Raw genomic sequence first — 12,512 nt, forward strand, 5'->3', positions numbered from 1 at the left:
TTTGTCTTAAATGACCACTTTAAATTCCCCCCGATCATTTTCTCTCTATATTTTTGATGTATTAAGCGACTTGCTTAACGCGACCAGCGACCGCTAATTAGTCACCTAATTGTGAACAATCTTTTCATTAAACGACCACTTTTACCTGTCAAGTAATTGTGTTTTTAGAGAACGCCGTCTCGTAATGTCACAAATGTCAACAATCAAAACATAACAAATAAATGTCTGAAAAACTCTATTTCCCAAAACATTTTAGCGTAAGCAAATGAAGTTAAGTATACGCGTAACGTGTATTATCCAATAATATCGATTAAACAATGCAACGCTCCGCCCCTACTGATGTGGTGTATACGCTTCGCTTGTTGACATTTAGACTGCATTGAATTGACCTTGAACTTGATCAGCAATTAAATTAGATGTAGTATGTTTATTTCAAATGAAAAATGCACAACAGAAAAGCATCTTCACTAATAGGGTTTTCGTGTTGGAGACAAGGAAAAACAACGGAAAAGTTAAAAAATTCTGGAAAAAATGTCAAACATGTACGTAATGGATCAAAACTGTTTTGTCAATAAATAACAGAAAGTTTTGTTTTTTAGCTCACCTGAGCATGCTCAGGGTGAGCTTTTAGGATCGATGATTGTCCGCCGTCTGTCGTCCGTCGTCCGTTCACATTTAGTTGTTAACACTCTAGAGGTCACATTTTTGCCTCAATCATCATCAAACTTGGTCAGGATGTTTGTCTAGGTTATAGCTCTGATAAGTTCGAACATGGGTCATCTCGGATGAAAAACTAGGTCACCGGAGCTAAAAATAGAAAAACCTTGTTAACACTCCAGCAGTCACATTTTTGCATCAATCATCATCAAACTTGGTCAGGATGCTTGTCTAGGTGATAGCTCAGATGAGTTCGAACATGGGTCATCTCGGATGAAAAACTAGGTCACCGTAGCTAAAAATAGAAAAACCTTGTTAACACTCCAGCGGTCATATTTTTGCATCAATCATCATCAAACATGGTCAGGACGCTTATCTAGTTGATAGCTCAGATGATGAGTTCGAACATGGGTCATCTCGGATGAAAAACTAGGTCACAAGTGCTAAAAATAGAAAAACCTTGTTAACACTCTAGAGGTCACAATTTTGCCTCAATCATCATCAAACTTGGTCAGGATGTTTGTCTAGGTGATAGCTCGGATGAGTTCAAACATGGCTCATCTCTGATGGAAAAGTAGGTCACCGGAGCTAAAAGTAGAAAAACCTTGTTAACACTCCAGCGGTCACATTTTTGCATCAATCATCATCAAACTTTGTCAGGATGCTTGTCTAGGTGGTGGCTTGGATGAGTTCGAACATGGGTCATCCTGGATGAAAAACTAGGTCACCGGAGCTAAAAATAGAAAAACCTTTTTTTATTAACGCTCTAGCAGTCACATTTTTGCCTCAATCACCATCAAACTTGGTCAGGATGCTTGTCTAGGTGATAGCTCGGATGAGTTTGAACATGGGTCATCTGGGTTGAAAAAGTAGGTCACCGGAGCTAAAATAGAAAAACCTTGTTAACACTCTAGCGGTCAAATTTTTGCCTCAATCATCATCAAACTTCGTCAGGATGCTTGTCTAGGTGATAGCTTGGATAAGTTCGAGCATAAGTTCGAGCATGGGTCATCTTGGATGAAAAACTAGGTCACAGGATCTTAAAATAGAAAAATCTTGTTAACACTCTAGCGGTCACATTTTTGACATAAGTGTCATCAAACTTTATCAGGATGCTTGTCTAGGTACTTGCTCGTATGAGTTCGAACATGGGTCATCTCGGATGAAAAACTAGGTCACAGGAGCTAAAAATAGAAAAACCTTGTTAACACTCTAGTGGTCACAATTTTGACTCAATTGTCATCAAACTTGGTCAGGAAACTTTGTCTAGGTCATTGCTGGGATTAAATCGAACATGGGTCATCTGGGATGAAAAGCTAGGTCACAGGAGCTAAAAATAGAAAAACCTTGTTAACACTCTAGTGGCTACTGTTGTGATCCAAATATCCTGTAAATTGGTCTGAAAGTTTGTTTTGATGATTTCTAAGTCAAGTTTGAACATGGGTCACTTGGGTAAAAAACTACTAGGTCACACTGCTCAAATATGGATAATCCTTGTTTACACTGTAGTCGTCACATTTTTGACTCACCTGTCATGAGACTTGGTCAGAATGCTTGTCTAAGTAATTGTTTGGATGAGTTTGATGAGTCAGGTGAGCGATCTAGGGCCATCATGGCCCTCTTGTTTTACATTGTCATCCATTATATTTTAGATTATCAAACGAACTAATTATTCAACATTTATATAAAAATGAAGTTGTTAAACATTCCCACCGCATTTGAAAGATGCCATTTGTAAAATTTTGACTTTTATGTCATGCTTAATGTCTTAAGAGACCGTTTCATTGAGCGACCGTTTTTGGTGTTTCCCTTGCGCGGTCGCTTAATACAAGTTTGACTGTATATCCATGTGTGTATATATATGATATACATGTGGATATAATATTATATGGAAAGGATTCATACTTTGACAAAACTAATCTGACAAGACAGACCGATTAAATTTATAAAAAGGAAACGTTAAGATTTGTTCAAACATTTCTTTGTTTGTTTTTAGAAAAAGTAAAAAGTCGAGCGTTGCGCCCGCTCGGCGATGGCTCTTGTTTGTTTACTTGAGTATGAAACAATTTTCATTCAGGTTAGAATGATGGCCCTTTGATGTTTTTTATTAGCTCGACTTTTTTTTTTTTGAAAAACCTTGTTGTTTATCAAACCCAAATTTGCTTGGGCTCTTTAATGACCTTGACCTTGAAGGTTAAATTACTGAATTTTTCTCAGATTTGTGCATTAAATGACCATAATTATATATTTATTGGTGTGTGTATATATATATATATACACATATCTATCATCATCATCATCATTATCTAATATCATCATCATCAACAACAACAACAAACAACAACAACAACTTATAGAATTGCGTGTTTCTATTTATAGAATTGCGTGTTTCTATTTATAGAATTGCGTGTTTCTATTTATAGAATTGCATGTTTCTATTTATAGAATTTTAGTTTCTATTTATAGGAATTGCGTGTTTTTATTTATAGGAATTGCGTGTTTCTATTTTTAGAAATTGCGTGTTTCAATTTTTAGAAATTGCGTGTTTCTATTTTTAGAAATTGCGTGTTACTATTTTTAGAAATTGCGTGTTACTATTTTTAGAAATTGCGTGTTACTATTTTTAGAAATTGCGTGTTTCTATTTATAGAATTGCGTGTTTCTATTTATAGAATTGCGTGTTTCTATTTTTAGAATTGCGTGTTTCTATTTTTAGAATTAGGTGTTTCTTTTTATAGAATTAGGTGTTTCTATTAATAGAATTGCGTGTTTCTATTCATATATATATACAAAATAGATAAACAAAACTATTGTGACAAGACAGACCAACTAAATTTATAAAAAGTAAACGTTAAGATATGTTCAAACCTTTCTATGTTTGCGTTTAGAAAAAGTAAAAAGTCGAGCGTTGCCCCCGCCCGGCAGTGGCTCTTGTTACATTTTACAATAATTTCTGCCAGTGAATTAAATGCCTGGTAACTGTGTAAATTTCAGGTACCACATCTACCACCCTAGCATCGAGCTCTACCAATATAACAGTTACTAACACAGCAACTACTACCATACCTTCATCAACTAAATTTTCCACTACTAACTCTCCTGATGCAGATATAAGTAAGATTGTAGGGTGTCGCTATTTTTATGGCAATAAGTGCCATCGTCTGTGTATGTTTAAGGACAAACATATTATCATTGTTTAGAAGAAACAATTCTACAAGGCCTGATAAAATTGGCAATGCTGACACAGCTCCTGATGTCCAAAGCAAAGAAGGAAAAGGAGTGCAAAATGTTGCTAACATAAGATTTAAGATCTAATGAGTAGCAAAATTGCAAAAAAAGTTTCAATTTTTGCTCAGTATAAGTAGTCTAACATGGATAGTCATATTTGAAAGAATGGTCAAATGATAGATAATAGATAGGGAATTTCTTTACATTTTATGTCAGTATGATGTAATGTAATTAACATTAATTAAGACTAAATAATATATTGATGCAATTAATAGAAAATTAATTATTGGTGCAAAATATATCAATTATTTAATTCAATTTTGTCAGTACTTCTGTCAATTATCTGTTGTTGCTGTGTCCTGAAGTGTATCTTTTCACAATGTTATGCATTTTATGTGTCAGTCTTTTAACATAATTTATAAACATAGAGCTGTCTATAAACATTCCATTTAGACTTTATAGACATTTTAAATTAAATTGCACAGATGATTATGTGAGCACTCAACAAATTTGCTATTCCTTTATGGATTTTAAAATAACTTTGTATACAGTGAAACCCCTCAATTAAGACCACCCATGGGACTGCTCTAAAGTGGTCTTAATTGCGGGGTGGTCTGATTAGTGAGTTTTAGCATGATAGCCTGGTTATTTGTTTGAATTCTTTCCTTACTGTAGATCTACAAGGTAAATATACTTCCTGTCCCATTTGAGGGAAATACTTCAGGATTTGATAAAGTAAATAAAATTTTCATTTTACATAACTTTATTGCAATAAATCAATCATTTGTCATAAAATAATGTGCAATGTTTTTTATTCTTCATTTATTTATAAAACATTTAACTATGAAAATCTCAACATACATGTACATGTACATAAATTAAGTGCACTAAAATAGCCATTAGCATTTAGATTGTTCTTCAATGTTTCTCTAATAATGTCACAAGCCAACTCATGTTTATCAGATGTTGTCAAAAGTCGATCATATTCTTCTTGCAGGTTTTTTTTTAAATTTTTACTTTACAAGAAACCTATCCAAAGTTGACTGTTTTGATCCACACATAACATTAACTGACAGTTTTTCAAAGTCCTCTTGTGCTTGGTCAAATGCTGGCAACATAGTCATTAAGTCCTTTTTGAAACAGTACAACTTGAGCTGTTCAATCCACTTAAGGGCATCCTGGTGGGAATTGATTAAACACTCAGTACCAGGTTCTAAGTCATCAGTACACTCATCGTTATCTACATCTATAGATCCTGTAGATTTATGAGCTTCAATAAGCTCGTTCTCCCAGTTCTCACTGATATCATCATTTGCTATCAATTCATTGTCAATGTTAATGTAATCCTCTGGCGTCATCACAGATTCAACAGATATTTTTGACTGAGCGGTTCTCATCAATTCTACTAATTCCGCAATAGGCACATTGTCATCATCGTCATCATCTTCCACATCCACACTTTCACCGACAGTCAGTCCACAGGCCTTAAAACACTTAGTGACAGTCTCTGGCTTTATTTCTTTTACCGCACAACTAGTCCATTGAATGGCATCTAAGACAGTCAAACTCTTAGAAAGTTCATCAGCACTCACAGTAGATCCATTGTCAATTTTAGCAAGCACTGATCTTAGCAATCTCTTCCTGTAGATCTGTTTCATGTTTTGAATAATGCCCTGGTCAAGAGGCTGAAGCTTTGATGTAGTGTTGGCTGGAAGGTACACAAGTTTCACATTTGATAGTTTCAAGTCATGAGGATGAGATGGAGCATTATCTAACAATAACAAAACACTGCGCCCAGCACGTTTCATTCTAGCATTAAAATCCTTCACCCAGTCAGTAAATAGTCCACTAGTCATCCATGCTTTCTTGTTGTATCTCCAATCTACAGGTAAGTTCTTTGTGTTTATGTTTTTAAAGCACCTTGGTTTAGCTGATTTCCCTATCACTAGTGGTTTTTCAAATGTCCCTTCCATGTTCACACAGAGCATGACTGTTATGCGATCTTTTGATTTTTTCCCACCTTTACATTGATCGCCGCGCATGTTTAAAGACTTATCTGGAAGTGCACGAAAGAAAAGTCCAGTTTCATCCATGTTATAAATGTCACATGACCTGTAACCAGAAACTATGTCTGGCAACCTCTGAATCCAGTCATCTACTTTTTCCTGAGGTACACTACCACTTTCCCCACACACTGACGCAAAGTTTATATTATGGCGTTGTCTAAACCTTGATAACCATCCGTTTGATGCCTTAAAATCATCATCTGATAACCCTAGGTCTTTAGCATACACAAGTGCTTTCTCCTGTAGCATGGGACCAGACACTGGTATACCTTGTGAACGAGCAGTTTGGAACCACTGCCACATAAGTGTGTTTACTTCCTCCATTGGCGAACGTTGACATATGCGTTTTCTGTCTACATTTTGATTTGACTCATACCCTTCCATAATCTCTGCCTTACGTTTCAGAATACCCTGGACCTGTAATTACAAAATGAACACATTTAAAATCATAATCAAGATTTTTTTAACTTTGTATGTTTACTTTAACATTTTTTGAATTTCGTTTTTCTTAAGAATTTAAACGGTTAAAGTATCACAGTTTCTAATTGTGATGAAAACTTGCAAATTTGATTTTTTTTCTTCCGACAATAATTTGTTTTGTTTTTACCTGAGTTTTTCCGACACCAAAGTGCTCAGCCAACTGACGTTGACTTTTGCCATCACTTTGTTTAATCAACTGTACTTTCTCTTTCAAGCTTAATTCTTTTCGTTTGCCCATTGTTTTAGGCTTACAAATAATTTCTACAGACAGACACAGCTATAACAGTATAATTATGATTTTGTTTACTAAAGTGATCGTTCAAATTTACAATCAAATATGACCAAATAAACCAACAAAATATGTGCAGGAAAGTTACTATTTACTCTATTTTACTCTTCTCAATCGCTCATTGGATAGACGTATAAAAAGATGCGTAATTAAAAAATTACATGATCAACTATTCGTACATTGTTGCACATCCGAATACCGCTACAAACAATAAAATAGTAATAAAGCGAAGCGGCTAATTCAAACGTGCATATAAACAATTTTATAGTCTTGAGAAAGTTAATTGAATAATCATACCTTTAATCAGCCCTTTAATCCAGTTTTGTTTGTTTAACAATTAACAACATTTAGCAGAAGTTTTTCACACGTTTGCATAAATTAGCGGATACCGCAAATCGGTTTGTGTATGTTGCAAACACGTGTCAAAATCTAGTACACCTCGCGGGAAGGCTCGCAGCTGAAAGAGGCTCGTAGATGTTTTTTTTATCGGTCGTAATTACAGGGTTGAAATTAAACTATAAATGACCATTGGGACTGAATTTGGTGGTCGTAAAAGTGGATAACCGGGGTGGTCTTAAATGTGAATCAAACGACCATTAAAATAAAGAACAAAAAATTCGGGACTGAAAAAAATCGGTCGTATTAGCGGGTTGGTCTTAAATCCGGGGTGGTCGTAAGGAGGGTTTCTACTGTAATTGTGTTTGAGAGGATGACAATTTGTTGCTAGCAAGAATTGTGTCTCAAGCCCAAAGATGAAGGGCACAATGTCATGTCAGAAGTTGTGACATGATTTTTTCATATAAAAAGTGCATTGATACTCTTTGACAGTCAACACATTTGTCATTCGTGAATGGAATTTGAAATGAATCAAGAATCAAGTCTCTAACTCAAGGTCATAGTTAATATCCAAAGTAGAAATATGATTTGGGGAAATTCAACAAGATGTCTAGTTGAAAAATTGGAAAAGAAGAGAAATTTTAACCTGCTGGAAGAGAAATATTTATGTGGTCAGTGTAAGACAGTAACGCAGTCCCGGGGTCCCGAGGACTCCAAAAATTGGCAAGGGATTTCTAAAATTCCAAGTCAGATGTTGGGACTTTAAATTTTTAATTTGAAAAATATACTAAACAATTAAAATTGATCATAAATCAACTTTAAAGCATTCGTTTAAGATGGTATTCTTGCAAAAAAAGTATTTATTAAACATGATAAACTTTCAAAAAATTAACTGGAAATAAAACATTGTTAACAAAACACGAAAATTCTCCACATACCAAACATTCCAATGTCAGTATTTGCCGAAATTTTGCTGTATTTTTAACCACCATTGTAAAAATGATTTGTTATGCTCCCCGAAAAATTTCAAGGGAGCATATAGTCGGCGCCTTGTCCGTCCGTCCGTCCGGGCAAACGAGTGGATACTTGTTGGGTAATTCTATTAATTCCGTCAGTATTGTTGGGTACTTATGTTCTCTTGTTGGGTACCTTTAAACAAAAGAAGTACCCAATAAATGACCATTCGTAGGAACGTCCGTCCGTCTGTCCGTCCGTCTGTCTGTCCATCCGTTGTCTTGTCCGGAGCATAACTTGAAAACCCTTGGAGATAATTTGTTGAAACTTCATACAGTGGTAGAGGGCATTGAGAGGGAGTGCAGTGTCAAAGAACCATAACTCTATTTTGTCCAGTTTTTGAATTATCTCCCCTTATAGAAAAATATTGTCCGGGGCATAACTCTAAAAGTATATGAGATATCAACATGAAACTTTGTAGGTGAATGGGTAGATGTGCAGTGCATAAGAACAATAACTCTTTTTGTCCTAATTTTGGAGTTATTGCCCTTTGTTAATTTTAACACTTTGAACTTTGTCCGGAACATAACTCTAAAACTATAAGAGATATCAAGATGAAACATTGTAGGTATATAGATCTCATTGAGTAGAGGTGCAGTGCAAAAGAACCATAACTCTGTTAAGCCTCATTTTTTAATTATCTCCCCTTTTAGAAAAATCTTGTCCAGGACATAGCTGTAAAACTATAAGAGATATCAGCATGAAACTTTGTAGGTAAATATATGTCAATGGGTAGATGGCAGGGCACAAGAATCATAACTCTGCCTTGCCTAATTTTGGAGTTATTGCCCTTTGTTTATTTTTACTTTTTAAAGTTGTCAGGGACATAACTCGGAAATCATAAGAGATATCATCAAGAAACTTTGTAGGTTGATAGATCACATTGATTAGAAGTGCAGTGCAAAGGACAGTTACTCTGCCTTGCCTGATTTAGGAATTATTGCATTTTGAACTTTTTCCAGGGACATAACTTTGAAACTACAAGAGGTGTACTTTCCTGTGTCCAAAACCTATTCGGGGAGCATCACCCGGCTCAAACCGGGCTCTTGTTTAATATAGTTTATTGTTTAATATTTGATGTTTACTATGGTGTAAGAACACTTACATTGTGAAAAAAGTTGGCAATTACATAATCAATAGTGTATTAGATTTCGATAAACAAATTTGGATACGTGATTTTTAGCTCACCTGTCACAAAGTGACAGGGTGAGCTTTTGTGATCGCTTTTCGTCCGGCGTCCGGCGTCCGTCCGTAAACTTTTACTTTAAACGACATCTCCTCATAAACCACTAAGCCAATTTCATCCAAACTTCACAGGAATGTTCCTTTGGTGGTCACCTTTAAAAATTGTTCAAAGAATTTAATTCCATGCAGAACTCTGGTTGCCATGGCAACCGAAAGAAAAAACTTTAAATATCTTCTTTTAAAAAACCATAAGAGCTAGAGCTTAGATATTTGGCATGAAACATCTTCTAATGGGTGTCTACCAAGATTGTTCAAATAAAAGCCCTGGGGTCAAAATTGGCTCCGCCCCGGGGGGTCATTGATTTTCCCTATATGCATATATTAAAAACTTAAAAAACTTCTTTTAAAGAACTCAAAGAGCTATGGCTAAGATATTGAGCATCAAACATGTTCTAATAGGTGTCTACCAAGTTTGTTCAAATAAAAGCCCTGGGGTCAAAATTGGCCCCGCCCAAGGGGGTCATTGATTTTCCCTATATGCATATAGTAAAAACTTAAAAAATCTTCATTTAAAGAACCCAAAGAGTTAGAAATAAGATATTTAGCATGAAACATGTTCTTATGGGTGTCTACCAAGTTTGTTCAAATAAAAGCCCTGGGGTCAAAATTGGCCCCGCCCCGGGGGGTCATTGATTTTCCCTATATGCATATAGTAAAAACTTAAAAAATCTTCTTTTAAAGAACTCAAAGAGCTATGGCTAAGATATTTAGCATCAAACATGTTCTAATAGATGTCTACCAAGTTTGTTCAAATAAAAGCCCTGGGGTCAAAATTGGCACCGCCCCGGGGGTCATTGATTTTCCTTATATGTGTATAGCAAAAACTTAAATAATCTTCTTTGAAAAAACCCAAATAGCTAGAGTTAAGATATTAAGCATGAAACATCTTTTAGTGAGTGTCTACAAAGTTTGTTCAAATAGAAGACCTGGGGTCAAAATTGGCCCCGCCCCGGGGGTCATTGATTTTCTTTATATGTGTATAGCAAAAACTTAAAATCTTCTTTGAAAAAACCCAAATAGCTAGAGTTTAGATATTAAGCATGAAAAATCTTCTAGTAAGTGTCTACAAAGTTTGTTCAAATAAAAGCCCTGGGGTCAAAACTGGCCCGGCCCCAGGGGTGTCATTGTTTTTAATTCTATGTGTATAGTAAAAACTTTAAAAAAATCTTAAAAAGCCCAATGAGCTAGAGCTTAGATGTTTAGCATGAAACATCTTCTTATGGGTGTCTACCAAGTTTGTTCAAATAAAAGCCCTTGGGTTAAAATTGGCCCTGCAACGTTGGGGGGGGGGGGGGGGGGGGCCTATATACAGGTGAGCGACCTCAGGGCCATCATGGCCCCCTCTTGTTTTTATTTTTATTTTTTATTTATTTTTTTTAGCTCGACTATTCGATAAGAATAAGTAGAGCTATTGCAGTCACCCGAGCGTCGGCGTAACCACTTATGTTAAAGTTTTTGTAATAGTTCAAATATTTTCAAAGTCCATTGACATATGGCTTTGAAACTTTGCACACTTGTTCACCATCATGACCCCAACCTGTAGACAGGAGAAGGTAACTCTATCAAGCATTTTGACAGAATTATGCCCCTTTTTCGACTTAGAATTTACGTTAAAGTTTTTGTAATAGTTCAAATATTTTCAAAGTCCATTGACATATGGCTTTGAAACTTTGCACACTTGTTCACCATCATGACCCCAACCTGTAGACAGGAGAAGGTAACTCTACAAAGTATTTTGACAGAATTATGCCCCTTTTTCGACTTAGAATTTACGTTAAAGTTTTTGTAATAGTTCAAATATTTTCAAAGTCGATTGACATATGGCTTTGAAACTTTGCACACTTGTTCACCATCATGACCCCAACCTGTAGACAGGAGGAGGTAACTCTATCAAGCATTTTGACAGAATTATGCCCCTTTTTCGACTAAGAATTTACGTTAAAGTTTTTGTAATAGTTCAAATATTTTCAAAGTCCATAGACATATGGGCTGAAACTTTGCACACTTGTTCACCATCATGACCCCAACCTGTAGACAGGAGAAAGTAACTCTATCAAGCATTTTGACAGAATTATGCCCCTTTTTCGACTTAGAATTTACGTTAAAGTTTTTGTAATAGTTCAAATATTTTCAAAGTCCATAGACATATGGCTTTGAAACTTTGCACACTTGTTCACCATCATGACCCCAACCTGTAAACAGGTGGAGGTAACTGTATCAAGCATCTTTTTTACTATCAAGCACTAAGAATAGTCGAGCGTTGCTGTCCTACCGACAGCTCTTGTTTATTTACCGATTTAGGGATTTTATTTTAAATGCAATAATAATTTGTTCTTGTCTTTCTAATCATGAAATTGATATCATTATGTAAAGGAATTATGAGCAAAAAAGCTTTTTTGCAGTAACTCATTTTTTTCTCTTGACTAGTTTACACTTATTCAAGTAGACCTAATACAGCAATATTATACCAAATAAAATTATTACTGGAATATATTATGGATAACTACAGACAAAGAGATGAAATAAATTATATTTACTGTAGTCAGTAATATTTAGGACTTATTTTACAAGACCTATAAACACTAATCCAACTGCATGTATGATTTTATTACCAAACTTAATAATGCTGGAAGGTAACATAGCGGATTTCTTTCCTTCATTACTTAATGTTATCACAGATGGGCTATGATCAACATCCCAAAAAGTAGGACAAAAGAACAATAGAAATAAGTTTGCGTATCAATACTGATAGGCAAAGGTTATTGCTTTATTCTTATAAATAAATAAAAAAATCATGGACTTCCAACTTACAGAAGGGACTTTTGAATTCAAAAAGAGATGTCCCATTGGGATTCCTGGCTTAAAAGTTAGTGTCAACCCCTGGTGGTCTTATCATGTTGGTAGCTCACTTTATATAGTAAGATACACAAAGTCGCCAGGTAAAGAGTTAAATGACACTGTAAATATTAAGGTGCTTATGTTTAAGAGATATTTTACTTCATTAAATGATGTTTTATACAAACTTTTTCAAAAGTTGTTTTGAAAGATACAATAATATTTCATATCACATATTTGTTTAGATTTGAAAATGACAATCTAACAGTGCAAAATAAAAAAATCACATACCATCCAAGATAATTAAAAAGATATGACAGCATTGCTTAAGTTGAAACAGTAGATATTTTTGTTGTTTCCTA

General features: G+C 35.0%; 2 protein-coding genes across 2 annotated transcripts in view; one reads left to right on the forward strand and one right to left on the reverse strand.

Annotated features, from left to right (window-relative positions):
• LOC132756491 (soluble scavenger receptor cysteine-rich domain-containing protein SSC5D-like) overlaps positions 1-12,512 on the forward strand; it is a gene marked incomplete at its 5' end in the record, with an annotated part of 37,610 nt that overhangs the window by 3,471 nt on the left and 21,627 nt on the right. The gene's annotated exons all lie outside the window — the stretch shown is intronic.
• LOC132756490 (tigger transposable element-derived protein 6-like) lies at positions 4,438-7,408 on the reverse strand. Its single transcript, XM_060747571.1, has 2 exons — positions 7,018-7,408; positions 4,438-6,368 (listed from the first exon to the last, which is right to left on the reverse strand). The coding sequence occupies exon 2, from the start codon at positions 6,333-6,335 to the stop codon at positions 4,899-4,901; it is 1,437 nt and encodes a 478-aa protein (XP_060603554.1). The 5' UTR covers positions 6,336-6,368; positions 7,018-7,408; the 3' UTR covers positions 4,438-4,898.

Source organism: Ruditapes philippinarum, unplaced genomic scaffold (assembly GCF_026571515.1).
Source record: "Ruditapes philippinarum isolate M1 unplaced genomic scaffold, ASM2657151v2 ctg3028_1_1_1_1, whole genome shotgun sequence".
Lineage (NCBI taxonomy): Eukaryota > Metazoa > Mollusca > Bivalvia > Venerida > Veneridae > Ruditapes > Ruditapes philippinarum.